We start from the raw sequence: 22373 nt of genomic DNA, 5'->3' as shown, positions 1-22373 counted from the left end.
GCAATAATAATGACATCAAATGACTATGAATGCACCCTGATTTGGCTTAATCCGCTTTAGGCTTTACATACACTTCAATTTAGGAAGTTTTTATGAGCTATACAGTAGGCCTATTCAGTAATAAGTGATATTTACATATAGAAGTTAGTCTTGTCATATTGTTATTAGGATGGCCTTTCAAATGGCTCTTCTTCGTTTGTTTCCCTCTATTTCTAGCTACAGTGGCATGGAGATCCTAGCGCTCTCTGCCATACGAGGTACAACTCAAGATAGCAATACATGATATGAGAAACCTAATCCTCCGTACGCAACAAACCCATAGAGGGATGAAAATGGCAAAATCTAAATAGGATAGCTATTTTTAAAAGCAAAATAATTCATCCGATGATGTAGCGTTAGATGACGTTGAATAACCGAGACACGTGATATGATCTTGTTGCTTCTAGAAAGAGAAAAGAAGTGGACACCACGTGCCATTGACTAAATGTTACATGTTTGAGAATCCTCTCGATACGACAAAATACCCCACATGTAAGCATCTTAGCAGATCACACGTGCGGGGATCTTGAACGCTAGAGGGCCCTGTCGACTTTCGAAAGACAAAAACGGAGCAATAGATTTGATAACGCCATTGCGCCATAAGGTTCTAGCCTAAATCTGATAAAACCGTTAAGATTAGCACAACTCTAACAAGGCCGTTGTGCCGAATAAGCGTTATTATTAAGAACAGCAGATTATAAGACAGTAGTTTCTCTCATCCGTAAAAAAATGGAAAAAGTGGCAGTTAGGAGTAACATAAGCTAGAGAGGCAGTTAGGAGTAACATAAGACAGCCACGCTTTGGCGCAAAACTAGGGAAATCGTAGCTGCCTTCCCGTCACGGCCACTCGTCTCGTCGTCTATAAAAAACACTCGTCCCTCTCGAACCACCTTCCCTGCCCCGAGCCCCCGGCCTCTCCCTGCTCCTTCCGCTTCCTCCCTCCCTCGGCCCCGCCGCCCCTCCCAGCCCGCAAGCCCAAACAAAACGCACCGCGAACGTGACGGGAGCGAGCCACACCAATCCACCAGAGCACGCGCACCGTCACGCGAGGGCGCTTCTCCGCCGACCCCGTCCGTCCTCCCGTTGCGCGCGCCACGCGAACGGCACCTAGGCAGAGGGGGGCGCGATGAGGCCGGGCGGGCCGCCGAACTCGCGGGCGCTGCAGCCGCCGTCGCAGCAGCAGCATCAACAGCCGGGCACGCCGGGGCGGGCGCGCCGGCGCCCGGATCTCACCCTGCCTCTGCCGCAGCGGGACCTGACCTCCCTCGCCGTGCCTCTGCCGCTCCCGCTCCCGCCGTCCTCCGCGCCGTCGTCCACGTCGTCGTCGGGCGCGCTGTCGGCGCCCGCGTCGCTCGGCGCGCCCACCCCGCCAACCTCGGCCGGCTCCGCGCCGGCGAACCCGCCGCCGCTGTGCGAGCTGGAGCGCGTGCGGCGCATCGGGAGCGGTGCCGGCGGGACGGTGTGGATGGTGCGCCACCGCCCCACGGGCCGGCCCTACGCGCTGAAGGTGCTCTACGGTAACCACGACGACGCGGTGCGTCGGCAGATCACGCGCGAGATCGCCATCCTGCGCACCGCCGAGCACCCGGCCGTGGTGCGGTGCCACGGCATGTACGAGCAGGCCGGCGAGCTCCAGATCCTGCTGGAGTACATGGACGGGGGATCCCTCGAGAACCACCGCATCGCGGACGAGCACTTCCTGGCGCACGTGGCGCGCCAGGTGCTGTCGGGCATCGCGTACCTCCACCGGCGCCACATCGTGCACCGCGACATCAAGCCCTCCAACCTGCTCATCGACTCCGGGCGGCGCGTGAAGATCGCCGACTTCGGCGTGGGCCGCATCCTGAACCAGACCATGGACCCCTGCAACTCCTCCGTGGGCACCATCGCGTACATGAGCCCCGAGCGCATCAACACCGACCTCAACGACGGCGCCTACGACGGGTACGCCGGCGACATCTGGAGCTTCGGCCTCAGCATCCTCGAGTTCTACCTGGGCCGCTTCCCGCTGGGCGAGAACCTGGGCAAGCAGGGCGACTGGGCCGCGCTCATGTGCGCCATCTGCTACTCCGACTCGCCGCAGGCGCCGCGCAACGCCTCGGCGGACTTCAAGAACTTCATCAGCCTCTGCCTCCAGAAGAACCCTGCGAACCGGCCGTCCGCGATGCGGCTGCTGCAGCACCCGTTCGTGGCCCAGCCGCAGACGCAGCAGCCGCAGCCGCAGCCCCTGGCCGCCCCGCCGTCATGATGGCTCGCCGCCCGCAGAAATCCACAATTCCGACCGATTTGATTGATTGATTCGCTTCCCCGTCGTGATCCAACTGGGGCGGCGGGTGGATTGATCTCTCACCTTTGGATAGTTGGTTGCCTGACTGGTTGGATGGCCATGAGATGTGGGACCTAGGGACGTTCTTCCTAGCCATTTTGGGAATTCAGGCCCTCCGCCACAGCAATCATCACCGCATCATCATCCATTGTTGTTGCTGTTGCTCCAGGAATTAAGTTATCGTCTTAGCACTTCTTTTTTTCTTTTCTTTCCCCCACCTCCACCATCATCCTTTCAATGTTCATGTTCTTCCAAATGATAATCATATAATATGGGTTGTTAAGAAAAACCATTGCGTTTCATCATTTTGCAATACATACATGCTGCATCTCACAGTCAGTCACTCATTGGACTGGAAATGGAGGGAATAGCTGCTGGTGGTGATCCATCAATCAAAGATGATGACAAACATGCTCCTGGTGGTGGAGGAGATGATGACAAACATCAGCACGGCAGTCGGCAGGGCAGCCTTGATGCTATGCTTCTTGGATTCCGTAATCCTGGATGGATTGGACGGAATGACGGACGGATGAAATCTCGTCTCATTTTTTAAACCAAAAAAGGGTGGTGGAAAAGATGGATAAAATCTTGGAAATGAGAACCAAATCATCTCTGTGGGGGTGGTGGTCTGGGGAATGGCTCGCTCTGTTCCTTTATTCTTCTTCTTGCTGTGCAAGAACGGATGGCTGTCAGGCAAAGCACACCCCTGCGAGAAGCCGAGAACCGATCACCGATGGCTGCCTTTTCTTTTCTCGTTTTTGCTCTCCCGTTTGTTTCTTTTGGGGGCCTGAGAGGCGCCGCCGCTTTGGGTGCACGGGCCTGCGCTGTGCTCATTTTTAGGCGTCGCTTGCCGTTGTCGTCCTAATTTTTACGAGCGAGAGCCGAGAGGCAGCCTGTTTGTTTGGGTGTGCAAACGATCATAAATTTTCAGCCGGAACAGTATTTTTCTCTCACACAAACTAGTTAACAGTACTTCTTCACGAACCAACAACGATATGAACCAACCAACCGAACAAGTTGGGCCGTGGAGAAGGAAAAGCAGGGCAAGGGAAGGGAACCGGGGGGAAGGCCAGGTCCCCTGCCGGTTGCCGTGCGCCGCTCTGCTCGGAGGAGAGTTCAGAGTTGCTTGGAAATGGATAGGCCTGCGAAAGGGGCGCCACATAGGAAATGGGTTAATTGAGGGCATGTGGACGCATGGGAATGGCGTGACGCGTGAGCCAGGCATTCCAGCACTGACAGGTGGGGCCGGGGCTCATCAGAGTATGAATAGCATGAATAGTGTGTGCTCTTTTGCTCGCAGTGAATGCAGACACACACACACACCCTTCTCGTGCCGTGTCCTTGCGTGGCGTGTGCCCCGGCTGACATGCGATGCGACGAACTGTGCTGCGCCAGGCCTCGGCAGTTTCCATTGCAGGACGGAGAAATCCCTCCGCAAGTTCACTGCCAAATGCATGGCGTCCCGGAGTTGTAATGAGCAATTGGAATCCTCGCAGCGTAGGACGACTTGTTTGGTAGTGCCCCTGATTCGGATTCTCCGTGAGAGCGGATTCTTCGAGAGAATCACTTTACAGGGAAGCTACTTTTTCAGCTCACAGCCAATTCATTTCAAAGAATCACCCCATGGAATCGGTATAAAATCACTTTACTCAGTAAAAACGTTTGGAAGAGCTTCTTCTAAATTCAGCCCAGAATCATCTACGGACATGCAGAGCTCACCGCTACTACCACATAATAAGCGAGCAACTCTTTTCTCCCCTCTTTTGTTTCTTCCACCCCAGCGGCTAGCGTCACAACCACGACAAGCTGAGATGGTGTCACAAACACAAACGATTTGATTACTGCCAGTAGTTGTTATGGTATGTTGCGCACCATGCGTTGCGTTACTGAATTTAGTACTGCGAGAGTTGGCGCTAGAAAAGTCCACAAGAAGTCCGTGAAAGGTGGTACCTGGTACGTAATGTACGTACACCCGAGTACGCCTAGTGTGTCCAAATCCAATCTGCAGGCCCTTTTCCCATTACAGGAGTACGTACTCCCAGATGACAGTGCAGTTACGTCAAGATAGACACAACGTTGATTCGCGAACGGAACGGCGCCGGATTGGACCGTGCCGTGCCGCTCCGTTCCATGCCATTCCATGGCTGCGCACGCCACAAGGGGAGGAGAGGAAGGAGAACCAGAAGGCCGGCCACACGGGCTGCTGCCTCGCCGCTGATTGGAGAGAGAGAGAGAGAAGGGGGACCGGAGGAAAAAGGAAACCGGGCAACTGGAAGCAGCAAAAAGCCACCTTGTTTAGTTCGTGAAATTTGGAATTTAGGATTACTATAGCATCTTCGTTTTTATTTGGCAAATAGTGTCCAAACATTGACTAATTAGGCTTAAAACGTTCGTCTCGCAATTTTCCACCAAACTGTGCAATTAGTTTTTCTTTTCGTCTACATTTAATGCTCCATACATGGACCACAAACATTCGATGTGATAGGTACTGTAGCAACTTTTTAGACTTTGGGGTCCAACTAAACAAGGCGTTTAGCGTGGGGAAGGGGAACTGAGATGAAAGGTGCCTCACACGGGCCGGCGCAGCGCATCGATGGCGAGCCAGCAGTGGGAGAAGCAGAAGCCTAGCCTGGCTGCCTCTGCCTGTCGCGTAGTAGCCCTGCCACTGTTTGGAAGTTTCGCCTCGGCGACGCATCGTCGGCGTCGGCGTATCTACAGGACACTACAGTAGGATCTACGGAGTAGTCACTGACACGGGATCGCGCCATTGGTGCGTCTTGGCTGCGTCATGGGAATTGCGAATTGGCCCGGGCCCCAGCCACGGCCGCAGGATTCCTTCGGTTATGGGGCGGGCACTTTTGCAGGGCTAGAGCATCTTTAAACGCTCTTTAAAAAATTTGATAAACAAATTATTTGCCAATGAATAAATAGTGGGCACTATTTTGACCTTTTTCTGCAGTAATTTTTTACTTAGCTTTCTAAAACTCAGAAACCAGGTGTGAGAAGCAAAAAAAACTGTGACAGAAGAGGCGTCTAGAACTCTAGATAGATAGCAAGCGTTGGAACATGTATATTTGTCAGTTTTTTCTTTTCGAAAACTGCTGGCAGGATTAGCACACATATACTGTGGTTGTGGCCTTGTCTTATCTCACATACACTGTACGGCGTATGGTTTTCAAAATGCGGGATCTGATCGTCTGCCGGGCCAAAGCATACGAAAAGATTTTTTTTTAACAGCACGTTGCTCTGTCCAGACTTCAGATTTCAGAGTCATGTGTCTGCCGTGTTGAGGTTGAGTACTGCCAAATGCCAATGGGCGTTTGGGATCTGGAGCCTCAGCCTTGGCTTCCGCCGCTGCGCGCGCCTCGGATCCCTACGCATCGGCTCGCCGCCCCCGAAGGCCAGGCCCAGAGCTGCGCGCAGTAGCTAGGCAACGTCCACATCGCATCGGCACCGGAGCGTGGCCCCTGCTACTGCTACGACGAGTAGACATCAGACGGCCGCAACTTCATCTCGCGTGTTCCCCGACGACGCATTCATGGCTGCTGGCCGTGCTCGTAAAAGCCGCGAGCCTCCACCGTGTCGTTCCGGCCGGCAGCCGCGCCTAGTGATGTCCATGCACCCTGAGGTATGGCGGCTCGACCCGAAGCCCATAAATTTAGCCTGATACGAGCACGGTCCGCCCCGGTGGCATACGGGTCCAGGCTGGCGCGGCCCGGTGTAGCAAGCCGGGCCTGGGCCTTACCCCCAGACACAGCGTGCTAGCCCGTCAACGACCCGTTATCCCCTCACCCTAGTCGGCCAGCTGGCCAGCCAGCCCCAACAGCTCCCTCCGGCTGTGGCTCTGCGCCCCCGCCTACCACCCCTCATATATAAGCGGGAAGCCGCGACGCTCCGTCCCCTCACCCCGAAACCCTAAATCATTTCGCCACCCGCCGCGCCGCTCTCTCGTCTCGCTCTTGCCTCGCGCATCGCGGTCTCCTCTGTTGGCGTCCATCCTCCCCGACTCCGGTGACCTCAACCCCGATCTGCCTGACGCCGGCGATGACGCTCCCTTCTCCTCCTCATTGACCCTGATCCCCTCCCTCTCTGCCTCTCCCTTCTCCATCTCTCTCTCTTCCCTCTAGATCTCGGTGATTATGTGAGTTCGTGTCCCCGTATGTCCCTCCTCTGCCGATCGCCGTCGTTCCTAATCGGTGTGTCGTCTTCCTCTAGGTTGCCCTCGTCTTCTCTTTCTCTAGCACCGGGCTCCGGTTGCGCAGGTATGAACCCTAACCCTAACCATAACCCTTCTTCTTCTCTTTGCGCAGGTCAGTAGCCGATGCATCGTCCTCTAGCTGTGCCATAGAGCGACCAAGGTGGCCCCGCGCACCGTTGAGGAACGGGGCTGGAGAGGACGACGATGAGGGCGCCAAGGCTGAAGACGATGTCGTCTTGCCGCCAGGCCTGGCCCCCGAGGGCGAGGACGACGACGACACCCGTGAGGACGCTATTGCGTTGTTCGATCGATGTCGGTAGCAGCTCTGCTCTGATCGATCTGGACGGCGACGACGATGACGGTGATGAAGGGGCGATGGCGACTGGGACCCCAGTCACCTCCAACAGCTCATCTCCATCTATTGCTGGTACCTCTTCTATTGGTAAGCGTAAATCTGATTTTGATGAGGTCTATGAGACTGGGAATGGTAGGCAGATTTACACTAAAGCTACCTGTAAAATGTGTAAGCATACGTTGTCTGCTAGATCTTCTGCTGACACTGGCCACTTGAAGAGGCACCAGAAATCTTGTAGGCAAAAAAGTGATCAAGCTGCTAGGGTTCAGTCTATGCTTGCTTACAATCCTGATGGTTCTGTGCATAACTAGGACTATAAACCTAATGTTGCTAGATCTAAGTTGTGTCGCTTGATTGTTAGGCTTGATTTGCCGTTAGGTATTGATGAGACAGAGGTCTGGAAAGAATACATTGTTCGTGCTCATAACTCTAGGTTTGTTAAGGTATCTAGACAGACCACCACTAGAGATTTTAGTAAGTTATTTACTAAACGTCGTAATATGCTTAAGAATTCTGTGTTGTCTGCTGCTTCCTCTATTGCTTTGACTTCAGACATTTGGTCTGGTAATGCTAAGGAGGACTACATTAGTGTTGTTACTCATTATGTGAGTGTTGATTAGGAGTTACAGAAAAAGGTTATTGGTCTTAGGTTGATTGAGGTGAAAATATTGCTGAAAGAATTGCTCGTGTGATTGAGGAGTATGGTCTGATTGACAAGGTTTTCTCTGTAACTTTAGACAATGCTTCTTCTAATGCTAAGGCTATGAATACTTTGATATCTATGTTTGCTAGTTATTTGGGTCCTGATCCTTCACCTGAGCCTTCAGATCCTTCTAAGCGTAAGTATAGTCTTGTGCATCAATGTTGTGCTTGTCATATCATTAATCGGATTATAAAATCTAGTTTAAAGAGGTTCAAACTTTACACAGAAGATTTTAGAACTGCTATTAACTTCTTAAATTCCTCTAATCAAAGAATTGTTATGTTCAAGAACTATTGTACTGTTTAGGGTGTTAGACCTAGAAAGTTTGACTTAGATATGGATGTTAGACGGAATGCTACATACCTTATGCTTAAACACTTGGTTCCATATAAGCATGTTTTTTCTATGTTCATTAATTCCAATTATGGCTCACAATTGTTGTCTGCAAGTGAAAGGTCCTAATGGCTAAAGGGAGGGGGTGAATAGCCTATAAAAATTTATGCAACAACACTTAGCAAACCGGTTAGACAAATATGAGGCAAAGCGAGTGTTGCGCTAGCCTACTAAAAATGCAAGTCACCTACCACAATTATAGTTTATATAGTCACTACATTAAGTAAGTGTGCTCTCAAAGACTAACTAAAGAGTCACACTAACCAAGCTAATAAGCTCTCACGACTAGCTACATTAAAGAGCTTGACAACTAGTTTGCGGTAATGTAAAGAGAGAGAGCAAGATGGTTATACCACCGAATCAAGGAATGAACCAATCAATCACAAAAATGAATACCAATCACCTCGGAATCAAATGTTGACACAATGATTTTTTACCGAGGTTCACTTGCTTGCCGACAAGCTAGCCCTCATTGTGGCGATTCACTCACTTGGAGGTTCACGCGCTAATTAGCATCACACGTCAAACCCTCAATAGGGTGCCACACAACCTACACAAGATGAGCAAGCCACGAGCAATTTAGTAGAGTACTTTTTGGCTCTCCGCCGGGGAAAGGTCAAGAACCCCTCATAATCACCACGACCGGAGCCAGAGATAATCACCAACCTCCGCTCGACAATCTTCGCTACTCCAAGCCGTATAGGTGGCGGCAACCACCAAGAGTAATAAGAGAATCCTACAGCGAAACACGAACACCAAGTGCCTCTAGATGCAAACACTCAAGCAATGCACTTGAATTCACTCCCAATCTCACAAAGATGATGAATCAATGATGGAGATGAGTGGGAGGGTTTTGACTAAGCTCATAAGGTTGCTATGTCAATGCAAATGGCTAAGAGAGTGAGCTAGAGCCGACAATGGAGCATAAATAGAGAGCCCCACGAAAAGAGCCATTGGCTCTCTGTTCACTGAGAAATCGGGGCGACCGGACGTGCCGGTCTAATTGACCAGATGCGGGATCCCAACGTCCGGTCCTTAGATTTTCGCCATGCGTCCCCTGCTTCAAATGCTGATCGTCCGATCTCAACGGTCATCAATACACTTAAGTTATGACTGAACGCGCTACTCAAAGTGACCGGACACACCGTCACTGGCGTCCGGTCATTTCCAGTAAGGTTCTAGTCACGACGCCCGACCAGACTCGCCCAACGTCCGATCACTCTCCCTCTTCTCTATGCACCACCACATCAGCATGACCGAACGCTGAACAGTGTTCAGCCAGAGTCCTGTTGCCTGCGTTTGGTCTCAGGCCGAGAGTACCACCTTCTTTTATAATTGACTGGACACTGCTCTCCAGGGTCCGGTCACCACGTGACCAGCGTCCGATGCACTCTGTGAAACCCTATCATTTCTGTACACGGCGTCGGTGACACTCCATCGGTGAAGTTTTAAACCCTTGCTCCCAAGTGCTAAACACAATGTGTATCACCTTTATGCATGTGTGTTAGCATATTTTCACAAACATTTTCAAGGGTGTTAGCACTCCACTAGATCCTAAATGCATATGCAATGAGTTAGAGCATCTAGTGGCACTTTAATAACCGTATTTCGATACGAGTTCCATCCCTCTTAATAGTACGGCTATCGAACTTAAATGTGATCACACTCGCTAAGTGTCTTGATCACCGAAACGAAATGGGTCCTACCACTTATACCTTTCTCTTGAGCCTTTTATTTTTCTCTTTCTTCTTTTTAAGTCCAAGCACTTGATCATCACCATGGCATCACCATTATCATGTCATGATCTTCATTTGCTTTACCACTTGGAATGTGCTACCTATCTCATGATCACTTTGATAAACTAGGTTAGCACTTAGGGTTTTATTAATTCACCAAAATCAAACTAGAGCTTATAGCAAGGCATTGGTATGTAGCTGAAAAGATACTGGAGTTCCTGGAACTATTTTATGACTCCAATGTTGTTCTTTTCTGGTGTTTACTATCCAACTAGTCCACTTATTCTGCACCATCTGCTAGAGATTTCTTCTCTTTTACATGCAAGTGAAAAGATCAAAATCTAATAGCTGTTGTATATCCTATAAAGCTTAAATTCCTTATATACTGGCAGGATATAACTCTGTTATATTCATTTGCATTCATTCTTGATCCTAGAGCTAAGATGAGAGGTTTATTTAATGTTCTGCAATTACTTAAAGAGACCACTGGCCGTGAGTACAGTTCTTATTATGTTGATGTGAAAACTGAAATTTACAAGTTGTTTAACAAATATGAGAGAAAGTTTGATGTAGCTAGGTCTCAAAGGGCTGCTGAAAGGTCCTAATGGCTAGAGGGGGGGGGGTGAATAGCCTAATAAAAATTTCTACAACAACACTTAACCAAATGGTTAGACAATTATGAGGCGAAGCGAGTGTTGCGCTAGCCTACTCAAAATGCAAGCCACCTACCATAATTCTAGTTTAGATAGTGTCAATTCACACAAGAGCAATGACACTACCCTATGTTAATGTGCTCTCAAAGGCTAACTAAAGAGTCACACCAACCAAGCATGCAAGCTCTCACAACTAGCTACACTAAAGAGCTTATCAACTAGTTTGCGGTAAAGTAATGAGAGTGATCAAGAGGGTTATACCGCCGTGTAGATGAATAAACCAATCAATCACGAAGATGAATAACAATGATGACCAATCACCTCGGAATCAATGATGAACACAATGATTTTTTATCGAGGTTCACTTGCTTGTCGGCAAGCTAGTCCTCGTTGTGGCGATTCACTCACTTGGAGGTTCACGCGCTAATTGGCTTAACACGCCAAACCCTCAATAGGGTGCCGCACAACCAATACAAGATGAGGATCACACAAGCCACGAGCAATCCACTAGAGTACCTTTTGGCGCTCCGCCGGAGAAAGGTCAAGAACCCCTCACAATCACCACGATCGGAGCCGGAGACAATCACCACCTCCGCTCGACGATCCTCGCTACTCCAAGCCGTCTAGGTGGCGGCAACCACCAAGAGTAACAAGCGAAATCCGCAGCGAAACACGATCACTAAGTGCCTCTAGATGCAATCACTCAAGTAATGCACTTGGATCACTCCCAATCTCACTATGATGATGAATCAATGATGTAGATGAGTGGGAGTCTTTTGGCTAGGCTCATAAGGTTGCTATGTCAATGAAAATGTGCAAGAGTACTCCCTTGAGCCGGCCATGGGGCTATAAATAGAGCCCCAATCAAATAGAGCCGGTATACCCCTTCACTGGGCAAAACGCGCTCTGACCGGACGCTCCGGTCATACTGACCGGACGCTGGCCCTCAACGTCCGGTCGCCCGATGGACGCCACGTGTCACCAGCTTCAAATGTTGTTCGTCAGATTTCAACGGCTATGACGCTGACCGGACGCAGCAGCTTCAACTGACCGGACGCTAAACCCCCAGCGTCCGGTCGTTTCCAGTAAGGTACCAACCTCGACCGGACGCGTCCGGTTAAAACTGACCGGACGCTGGAACCTCAGCGTCCGGTTGAGTACAGTAAGGGTCGAAACCTGGTTTTCTTCGACCGGACGCGTCCGGTCCACCTCGACCGGACATAGCCAGCGTCCGGTGGTAAACCCTAGCCACTGTACCAACAGTCAATGCGACCGGACGCAGGCAGTCAGCGTCCGGTGCTTCTGGATTCAGCGTCCGGTCACTGGACCGACGCTGGCATCAGCTCTGTTCTCACTTCTATCTTTTCCACCCTTGCTCCAATGTGCCAACCACCAAGAATTTGCATCCGACGCAATAGAAAATAGGCATTTCAACCCCGCAAACACCTTGTGCACATGTGATAGCATATTTTCACAAATATTATCAAGGGTGTTAGCACTCCACTAGATCCTAAATGCATATGCAATGAGTTAGAGCATCTAGTGGCACTTTGATAACCGTATTCCGATACGAGTTTCACCCCTCTTAATAGTACGGCTATCAAACCTAAATATGATCACACTCTCTAAGTGTCTTGATCACCAAAACAAAATAGCTCCTATGGTTTATACCTTTGCCTTGAGCTTTTTGTTTTTCTCTTTCTTCATTTCAAGTTTAAGCCCTTGATCATCGCCATGCCATCACCATTATCATGCTATGATCTTCATTAGCTTCTCTACTTAAAGTGTGCTACCTATGTTATGATCACTTGATAAACTAGGTTAGCACTTAGGGTTTCATCAATTCACCAAAACCAAACTAGAGCTTTCAGCTGCACATCCTGCAAGCCATATAGGTAAGAAAAATAGGCATGAGGAAGAATCTTTGGAGGCCTTAGATTTGGTATTATTGGTCCTTCCCCTGCCTCTGCTCCCACTTCATCTTCATCTGGTTCTGCTGTTTGTGAGCTCTCAGTTTATCTGGACAGTGACAATGTCGCTGCATATGAGGATGATTTCGATTTACTTCTCTAGTGGCGTGACCACAAACTAACATATCCAATCATATCTATAATGACTAGAGATATTATATCAGCTCTTGTTTCTACTGTCTCTTTAGAATCATGTTTCAGCTTGATAAAAAGGATAATTGAAGAGCGGCGACGACACTTGTTGCCTGAAACTATGGAGATACTGACCGGCATAAAGGATTAGGAGTTAGGAGAAAGAAGATTACATCATGCTGTTTACAACCAAGAGTTGGAAGACTCTTTCAAAAATTTGTATCTTGATGAAGATGAATCTGGGGCTGCTGCTGGTACAACTGGGGCTGGTGCTACATCTGGGGGTGGTGGTACATCTGGGGCTGGTGCTGGTTAGTGTGAGACTTAGTGAGTTAGCGTGAGACTTGAGACTTGAGAGAGTAGAGTGTTATCTGGGGAGTGGGGACTGGAGCTGGTGCTGGTACTTAGTGAGTTAGTGTGAGACTTGAGAGAGGAGAATATTATCTGTATCTGTCATCTGTGAGACTGTGGCTGTGAGACCTTTGAACAATGGTTTAGTTTAAGAGCTGTGCTGCACTATTTTTTTCTTTCTAGAGTTTCTCACAAGGGTGAGTTTTACCTAGAAAGATTTTTAATGAGGCAGCATTGCACAAACAACTCATTTATCTTATCTCCTTTGATGCCTTTTGTTTTGTTGGATTTGGTCATTTGGAGTTTGCTAAGCTCTTGACTTAGAAGTTAGAATCTATGATCAGTTTGTGGCTAAGTAACTGAGTTTGGTCATTTGATCATTTACTTGGAAGTTTGAATCTGTGGATAATTGTGATTGTGAATGAGTCATTTGGTTATTTACTTAGAAGTTTGAATCTGTGAACAATTGTGATCGTGACTTGTGAATTGAGATTTAAAAATTTGAATGACTGAATCTGTGCTAAGTGTTGGATGAGAAGCATTTTGAGGTGCCTTAAGGTCATCGGGCTTTAAGCCAACATGGCCAGCAGATCTATCCATGCTTAGTGGACTGGCACGACACGAATTACGACCCATAGTGTTGTGCTTAAGCCGAAGCCTAGGCACGAGGCCCGAAGAGACACGGCTCAGCTGGCACGGCGTGCCGTGCCTGGCTCTAGCCCGTCCCGTGAGCTGGGCCGATCCATTGGCCATCTATAGCCACGCCGGTCGGCGCACGGGCGGGGCATGGCACTGTGGCAGCCCGGCAGGGCACAGGCCGGGGGACCAGGCCAGGCTCTGGAGCTCACATGCCCCCCGGCCTCCACAGCGGTGTGCTACCTACACGGCGGCCCGCACAAGGGGTGTAGTCTGGTCACCGTGCTAGGCGGTAGGCACGGAGGGCGCAGCGTGTTCGCTTGGCACGGCCCACGTGGTCACCGTGTCTCCGCTCCCCCAGCACGCGGAGAACAAAGCCGTGAAAGATTCTGGGCGCGCGCACCGGCGGACGGACCGGTCGACCGGCCGGCCGGCAGGGGTCGCGTCCGCGTCTTGGCTTTTGCCGACCTCTCAGATACGTGGAACCTACGCTCCCCCCCTGCGTGAGGCGAACATTGCGTTGGTGCGTGCCTATTGCGTGTACATCCACTTCAATTCTTTTGAGCCCGAGGAGACAGTCCTACGACTCCTATTTCAGCCGCAAGCAAAGGCTGCGCCGGTTGACAGCGCCTGGCTGTTGCTTGTTCTGAGTTCAGAGTTTCAGACAGGCCGGCCGGCGACTGAGACGGGGACGAGGCAAGGCGTGGCAAACCATGGGGACAGGATCAGCAATGACCTCGGCGACACGATCACGGAGCACAACACCAACTTGTGCTTTGCACGCTCCAGGACAGACAGCTTCAGGAAACGTCCACAAACCGTGTGCCTCCAGGCTGCTGCCCCGTCGGTGTCAGACAGATCGAATGTCCTGTTTTGCTGCGACCAGTGTGACCTCGATGAACGAAATGGTCACCTGACAGTCAGCGTTACACGTCATGCAATGCGAATTTCAGAACGACTTTCGGGAGGAACCGAGCCGTCAGTACCCATGTTTTGTCTTTTGATGAAATTTCAATGTGTTTACAGAATTCACATTTTTTCTTTCTTTCTTTTGAGTTGAAAAAACTCCATACACACTGCACAGTTACAACTTACTGCCGACAATGCACGATTGGCATTGCCATGGCACGCTCTGCTTATGCCAGCTGCATCGCTTAATAGCAGTGAGTCTATTCAGACCAGGAGAAAATATTCAGTTCAGCTAACCAAACCAGGAGAAATAACCACCAGTGATCACTGTTGAGCTACTCCATGGCGTCTCGATCAGTTGTAGTTGGACCTCCGTGTAGGCATGGCGGACTGGCTCGGGTGCGAGACGTGGTGCGGCCGCGTCGGATCGCTCGCCGCGTCCTGCACATAGACAATGGAATGGATTCGATTAGCCATCAGAGGAACCGATTCTGCAAGGAGGAACTAGGAATGGTGTTAATTACGTGTCGTGGCTGCGAGTAGGGATTGCTGTGGAAGGTGGACGAGCTGTGCAAGCCGCCACCGCCGCGGCCGCTCATGCTCATGGCCATGCAGGAGTCCATGTTGTCCTCGCCGAACGCGCGCAGGCGGTTGAGCTCGGGGAGCACGACGGTGGCGAGGTCGGGGCGGTCCTTGCGCCGGAGCTCGCAGCACCGGAGGGAGACCTCGGCGAAGCGGTGCGCCTCCTCCATGGGCCAGTCGTGGACGGCCGGGTCGAGGAGGTCGGCGAAGGTGCCGCGCTCCAGGGCGCGCCCGACGTGGTGCGTCAGCCCCATGGGCGGGCGCGCCGTCACGATCTGCAGCAGCATCACGCCCAGGGAGTAGACGTCCGACTTCACCCCCAGCATGCCTGTCTGCTGGTACTCCGGGTCGATGTAGCAGAAGGTGCCCGCCGCCGACGTCATGTGGCACTGCGTGACGTTGTCGGCCACCGACGGCGGCACCAGGCGCGCCAGCCCGACGTCGCTGATCTTGCTCACGTAGTTACGGTCCAGGAGGATGTTGCCCGGCTTGAGGTCGCGGTGCACCAGCGGCTCCGGCTTGGCCTGGTGCAGGAACAGCAGGCCCATCGCGATCTCCGCCGCGATGCGGAACCGGTGCTGCCACGAGAGCACCGGCCCGCCGGCGCCGCGGTGGAACAGACAGTCGTCCAGGCTGCCGTTGGCCATGTACTCGTACACGAGGCAGCCGTACTCGGGGCAGGCGCCCAGGAGGAGCACCATGTTGGGGTGGCGGATGCAGCTCAGCACCTCCACCTCCTGCTGGAACTGCGACCGCCCCTGCGCCGCGTCGGGCCGGAGCACCTTGATGGCCACGGGCGTGTGGTCGAGGTGGCCCTTGTACACGGGGCCGTACCCGCCCTCGCCCACCTTGCGGGCATCGTTGAAGTGGTCGGTGCCGATCTCGATCTCCTCGATGGTGTACCTGCGGTACCGGACCACCGACTCGCGCGCCCCGGCGGCCATGGACCGGAGCCGCTCCTCGGCCTCCTTGAGCGCCGTCATCTCCGCGCTAATCCGCTTCTGCGCCTCGAAGTCCGCCAGCCGCTGCGACGCCTCGGCCGCCTCGATGGCCGCCCTGGCCTTGGCCTTCTCCTGCTCGATGAGCGCCATGGCCGACTCCTCCGTCAGCCGCGTCTCCTGCGACCGCTGCTCCTCGTCCATCTTCCACCGCTGAAGCTCCATGGCCTTCTGCTTCGCGCTCAGCGCCTCCTTGCACGCCGTGCTGTACATGTCCATGGTCTGCTTCAGCTCCAGCCGCAGCCGCTTCATCTCCGCCTCCATCTCGTCCGAAGGCTGGGAGCACCAGGAGGAGGTGCTGGTCTGGGAGTGCGACGTGCTGTCGTTGCCGAACGAGTCGCCCCACCGGTTGGGTGTGCGCGACGCCTCGAAGCTGTGCTGCTGGTGGTCGAGGCCGTCCGACCCGTTGGACAGCCGCGGCGGGTACCGCTCCGTGCTCCTGCGGGGGGCGGAGCCGATGAAGGATATGTCCGACGACTCCGGCAGCGAGAACTCCGGGAACGCCTTCCGCGCCGAACCCGCGTTGTGCCCCGTCGTCCTCGAGAACGGCGACCTGTCAGCGACAGGGGGTCACTCTCACTCCACCATGCTGTTCGTTCGATCGGGTTGCGTTGCATTGCATCCGTAATTAACTGCATGCGCGCGAGGCATAGTAGCTTACATGATGTGGTTTTCTTGAAACATTGGTGTCCCGGAAGACGGAGGAGGAGGCGTCCATTTCTGCGCGTGCACCGGCTCCGGCTTGGGCCCCTGGATCATGGTCCGGAGCGGCGAGACGGCCGGCGCCTGCCGAACGGCCTGCCGCACCGACGTCACCTTGCCGCCCTTGGAGACGACGTACACGGTGCAGAAGTCCGGCGCGGCCTTTGAGATGCTGCTGCAAATTTCCGCCTTGAACCTTCATTCACAAACCAAACCAGGATTGGTTTCACACTGTCTTTGTTCACCGACCTCACAGTGCTTGATGAGGAATGGCGCGATGGATCGGACGCGTAGGCATCAGCACGGAACGGCCATTGGCTGGCTCACCTGACGAAGCCGCTCCGGGCGGTGGCGCCGACGACGAGCTTCTCGATGGCGGCGTGCGCGGCGAACTCGACGATCGACTTGGCCACGTCGTGGTCGTCCAGCACCACGTCCTTGCAGTGGATCTGCGGCACACAATTACAGAGCACGTATTACGTTACACCAGACATCGTGAAATCGCACCGTGTAAACACTGCTGCTACGTTTGATGTGTGTAGTTCTTTGCGTACGTCTTTGCGCGTGCAGAAGCAGCGGAACGGGAGGAAGAGGTCCTTCATCTGCGGGTCCGTCGGCTGCTTGTACCCGGCGGCGTCCTCCACCCCACCTGCACGCACACGCACGCCGTCGTCGTCAGAAACACGGGAAGGAAGCTGACGAGGGAACTTTGGTCACGTCGTGCCATGGAGATGAAGGATGATGCTCGCCTGAGGTGCCCTTGGTGTTGACGTGGACGAGGACGATGGTCTGGCCCTTGTGGGCGAGCGTCTCGGTGGCGTACTTGAGGGCGTTCTGGCTGTTCTTGTCCTTGTCGATGCACACGGCCACCAGCGGGTAGCTGCCGCCGCAGCCGGCCTCGCCGGCGTCCTTCCCGTCGCTGTACTTGCCCATTGTGCCTCCGTTGCTTCTCCTGCTGCTAATGTGTGCAGAGCACTATATATTTGGATCGGTGGATTTTTGGACTCCTATAATTTATTCTAGGCTAACTTTCTACGATTCTGACGCTGGCATTCATCATCCCCTCAAAGGTCCTGGGGGAGGGGATGTGATCAGAGGAGGATTTTGGGGGGGCATCTGTATCTCTTTTAGACTTCTACACATGTTCTCTGACCTCTATTGACTATAATTAGAGTGACTTCAGAATGTTTATCATGTTCGTTTTGTGGGATTCAACCGATTTGACGGGCAGCCACCAGTTATCCCCTCCCCATTTTCTGCCAAGCAGGAGGTAATTAGATGGTGGCGCACAGACATGATGTGGTGATCTCAAACCAGAAATGACAATACAGGAGACTGGCATAAAAGGACATCTTATTTCAGCATAGCAATCAACAAACTTCAGAGCGTCCAAACTACGTATTTTTCGATAACATTGTAAATGCACATTTACAAGAATTTGCACTGTCATGCTAATATTTACATTACTAACACTTACATTTACACTGCCAGTCATCAGAAATAGTCTACTTGTCTAGACTACAAAATTGTCTATCATATGGTATATGACGTCTTCTCCATCTGAATTAATTGGATGGATCCTAACCTGCAAACCATCGTAAACCCAAAAGGAGTGCTTAGACTTCCCTGAAACTACAATCCTACATCCTTATTACAATAAGGTAAATCATGTAGCGATACAAGGAAATTCTGTCTGTTACTATTGAACAAGGAAGTGTCATATACAACAAGGGAAAGGTTCACACTTCACAGCTACTGATCAGGTAGTAGTAGCAATAACAATGTGTAAAATTCTTTCTCAGCTGCCCAACAGATAAGTTGTCATATTAGTTAGCAGCTGAACTCCCAATTGGTGGTTTCATTGTAGCATAAATCTCCAGATGGTTAAAAGTATGAATGCAAGTGCAACTGTACTAGAATAATTGTCCGCAGATGGCTAGGCTGTAGTCTTACCTGGATGTTATTATGGGCGTTGTATCTCAGCCAGCTCTTATGAAAGCATACATCCACACGTTCCCAGGTCACTTGTGTAAGGCCACGGATTATAATCTCTGTAATAACAGATGTCTTAATGCACAGCTATAGCAGGAAACCAACTGCAGTTAGATCATTAGATGTGCAGTGCACCTCTTACTCCTATCAGTAATTTTGAATATTAATTAGCTAAGCTTACAAATTAACAGGTAGCATTCAGCAGCATTTCTGTTGCCAGCTTCTAAAGCCTTTATGCAACTCTTACATGCACTGATACACCTCTATCCGGTGTTAAGAAAAAAGGGCAAAACCCAAACATGCAAATTTATGGCATATCTATTGGTCATTATTACCTTCATAACTATCTGCCAGTGAATCTTCTACAGATCCCTGTTGCTGATGATCCTCTAGATTTCCTTTATCGACATTAATAACATGAGGATACTTTTCATCATTTGCTGTTAACTTGAGCTGGGAAACAAAGAAAGGCCATATTATAGACAGATGAGTGGTAAAGCACAGGAAGACTTTTACTGCCTCTTAGTAAACAGAAGTGCTGGTTTACTTTTGGTAATTCTTGCTGACGCCGAATCGATGATGTTCTCCAACCAACTATATCTATTTCGATAAGTTAAGGGCACATGTAAATGGGTATCTTTGACAATCAACTCATAAATTGATGCAGAAAATAGAAAATATGTAGCATCAGTTGGATACGATCATATGTTACATTAGCGTAGGCAACATGGTGCTTGAAAGAGCGCAATGCAGACCTGCATAGGTAACAGTGTAAAGAGGACGTTTGAAGCCAGTATGAATTATAGACTGATATGATTTGGCAATTACTGGACCAATACATGAATTTCCCGTCGTCACAATCTTTAACCATTCGTAGAAGAAGAGGAGGCTTCCCATCATCCATGTCTGTAAGGAATAGATGTTTACCAGTTCTCCCAACTATAAAATGTGCTGTTCCTGCAGCAGTTCTCTCCAAAAGTGGGACACCAAAAAGAAAGGGAAGCTGAAGAAGAACACAAATATAAAAATGAATCAGGGTCTTTGTTCCTGTCTTACTGATACTGTTTTGTTATTGAACTCAAACGTAACCACAGTGAAAAATTAATGAGAGAAGGAATGTTAAGGCATTGAGTAGTAGGAATGAGACTCAGAAAATGGGAGGATTTCTGAGCTGTTTGTCCAAGTTAATAAAAGGGCTAAGAGTTATATCATAGAAGAAGGTTCAAATATCTGTAGGCTCAGTGGGACTTTGATGAGTGATAAAAGGACTGATGATAATATAGAAGAACGTAATCTAATAGGCACTCACAACTTGAACATAAGTAAATAACCATGGAACTTACTTGTTTATTCCACCTTGAGCCCAAGTGTGGTGTAGCAGATGTAATAAAATTGATTGGTTCTAAACCAGCTATTTTACCAGCACCAGGTACATTTTGTTCATCAGAAGTCTTATCAGTGTCACAAGAAGATGTTTCATCCATGGCAGGTTCAGTAAAGTTTTCCTATTGCATATCTTGTTACTTAAACCAGCCAAGCGAATGAGCAACAAAAGATATTTTCCTCAAGTTTCTTCTCCTCTGAACAACTTGTCGAACCTGCATGATAAATATTTGTTTCATCTTGTAACCTTCTACTTCTAGTTGACTGAATGACACCCATGGAAACTTTAATGGATTATTAACAGCAATAGCACTCAACTGTGAATTGGCAAAGGGCAAATGAACACGAGATATGAATCTATTACAAAGCCAAATAATTGGTATAATGAAGTTACTACTTTATAGTACCTCCTCAGCTAGCCTTTCACCCATTAAGTCAACTCCATCATATGTTAATTTTGAATAATTGCTCTGACTACCTGCATTAAAGAAATATTAATACAAGTGATCTTAAAATAGCACAAAGGGTTATGTTTCACTAGCCAGGTCAATGGCCACTTAAGTGTGCAGTGGAAGTTGGAACAAACTTGGCATGGCAAACTCACTGAGTAGCATGATGGTACCCGTGGACATAACAGGATTGTCGCTAGTAAACTAGATTGCGCTGCTGCTGCGCATCACTCCCAGTTGTGGATTAATCATTTCAGTGACTTCAATCAATTTCAAACTATGATTGTAGCCCGCTATGACTTGTGCTTACTAGTGCTGCAGAACTTTCTCAGCAGTTGTTTTTAGAATTACACACTGACAAGCACCTTCAGCATTTTACCTTTTACAATTCTCCTATAGCATCACCAGCTCACTGGATTCAGTCACATCCAAATTTTCTGCAACCAACTAAAATCACCCCCTGACTTTGGATCTTCTCCACTAAGATTTAAGATTGACTACACACTTCTATGTTCTACTACCCTCCATCCCTTTCTATGAAGGAACTAATTCAACGTTTGCGATAACAAATTGCACCCGTTTCAAATGGAAGAGCGCAACTAATACAAAGTACGAGCACTCACGATGCACGTAGACTTTTCCCGGCAATCTCTTCACAAACTGTTCCGCTGCAAACTTCCAATCCGCCGAACTAACAAGCCACAAAATTAGCTGAAATAGGAGCACCAGACTGAACACCCGAGAGCAAAAACGATTGCGCACACACCTCCCGTACAGCCCGTTGACCATGACGACAAGGTGGTCAGCCTCATCCGCGCCAACCTCCTCCTCCTCTCGTCTCCCGGCGGCCTTACCCTCCGCGTCCGCCCTCTCCTCCGCCACGGCGGTGGGCTGCGGCAGACGCTGCGACAGGAAGCACCGCATCCAGCTCGCCAGGTCCGGCTTCTCGTCCCCCGGCCGAGGCTTGCGCCCGAGCAGGAACCCCAGGTCGAGCCCGAGCCCCGGGTGCGGCCACCGCGAGCTGCTCCCGTTTCGGCTGCGGCTGCGGCTGCGCCCCGGGGGAGCGCTGGGGGACTGGCCCATGAGGGAGGCGCGGCGGTGGCCAGGTGGGGAACGGGAGGAGGCGGTCGCGAGGGAGCACGTGGCGGAGGTGTAGAATCTGGAAGACGCGGGCATTTCCCCGGTTAGTTGCTGCTCCACGTCGGACGGTTCTCGACTCTCGAGTCGCCGGAATACTCTGTTGGGGTTTGGGGGCAGCCTGATGTGTGACTAGGAGGAAGATTATTGGGGTTTAGTCTCATATCGTGTAACGATGGTGGAGGAGTACAATATATAAGGCGGGAGAACCCTTATCTATTAGGCTAGTCTTTTGGGTTGGAAAGGCCTAAGGCCTTATATGTTGTAGCTCCGGTGGACCTGGACCTGTGGGAGCGTAGGCTCATGGTAACGAGCCAGGCCGGCTATAAGCCAGCTCCAAGATCGTGAACTCGGTGGTCACCAACGGTTCCAACAATTGGTATCATGAGTCCATGGTCAGAAAAAGCTAAACCCGATAAAAAAATCTCGAGCGGAGGAGATTGTTGGGGTTTAGTCCGCGATGGTGGGGGAGCACAACATACAAGGCGAGAGAACCCCAACCTTTTAGGCTAGTCTTTTGGGTTGAGTAAGGCCCAAAAGCCTTATATGTTGTCAGCTTCGGTGGACCTGGGACCTGTGGGAGCACAGGCTCGTAACGAGCCGGGCCGGCTGTAAGCCAGCTCCAAGATCGTAAACTCGGTGGTTACCGTCGGTTCCAACAATTGGTATCATGAGTCCATGGTTAGAAAAGCTAAACCCGATAAAAAAAATCTCGAGCGTCACATATGG

At 50.7% G+C, this 22373-nt stretch overlaps 2 protein-coding genes and 1 pseudogene across 2 annotated transcripts; 1 reads left to right on the top strand and 2 right to left on the bottom strand.

Moving 5' to 3' along the window:
* Positions 1 to 931: 931 nt before the first annotated feature.
* On the top strand, positions 932 to 2654 carry LOC136478229 (mitogen-activated protein kinase kinase 5-like). Its single transcript, XM_066476584.1, has one exon. It carries the CDS (start codon positions 1166 to 1168, stop codon positions 2285 to 2287), a length of 1122 nt encoding a protein of 373 aa, XP_066332681.1. The 5' UTR covers positions 932 to 1165; the 3' UTR covers positions 2288 to 2654.
* Positions 2655 to 14696: 12042 nt separating this feature from the next.
* On the bottom strand, positions 14697 to 17961 carry LOC136478223 (U-box domain-containing protein 35-like). Its single transcript, XM_066476580.1, has 6 exons — positions 17433 to 17961; positions 17238 to 17332; positions 17011 to 17132; positions 16643 to 16879; positions 14926 to 16534; positions 14697 to 14842 (listed from the first exon to the last, which is right to left on the bottom strand). Exons 1-6 carry the CDS (start codon positions 17614 to 17616, stop codon positions 14756 to 14758), a joined length of 2334 nt encoding a protein of 777 aa, XP_066332677.1. The 5' UTR covers positions 17617 to 17961; the 3' UTR covers positions 14697 to 14755.
* Positions 17962 to 18062: 101 nt separating this feature from the next.
* LOC136478225 (putative lipase C4A8.10) lies at positions 18063 to 21699 on the bottom strand (annotated as a pseudogene).
* Between the last annotated feature and the right edge of the window lie 674 nt (positions 21700 to 22373).

Source organism: Miscanthus floridulus, chromosome 8 (genome assembly GCF_019320115.1).
Source record: "Miscanthus floridulus cultivar M001 chromosome 8, ASM1932011v1, whole genome shotgun sequence".
Lineage (NCBI taxonomy): Eukaryota > Viridiplantae > Streptophyta > Magnoliopsida > Poales > Poaceae > Miscanthus > Miscanthus floridulus.
This window is presented reverse-complemented; position numbering and strand designations above follow the sequence as displayed.

Coding starts and splice junctions, on each gene's coding strand:
- LOC136478229 (XM_066476584.1), top strand. CDS start 1,166: ATGAGGCCGGGCGGGCCGCCGAACTCGCGGGCGCTGCAGCCGCCGTCG.
- LOC136478223 (XM_066476580.1), bottom strand. CDS start 17,616: ATGGGCAAGTACAGCGACGGGAAGGACGCCGGCGAGGCCGGCTGCGGC. Junction 17,333..17,432: donor CAACACCAAGGGCACCTCAG/GCGAGCATCATC, acceptor GTGTGCGTGCAG/GTGGGGTGGAGGACGCCGCC. Junction 16,535..16,642: donor TTTCAAGAAAACCACATCAT/GTAAGCTACTAT, acceptor TGTCGCTGACAG/GTCGCCGTTCTCGAGGACGA.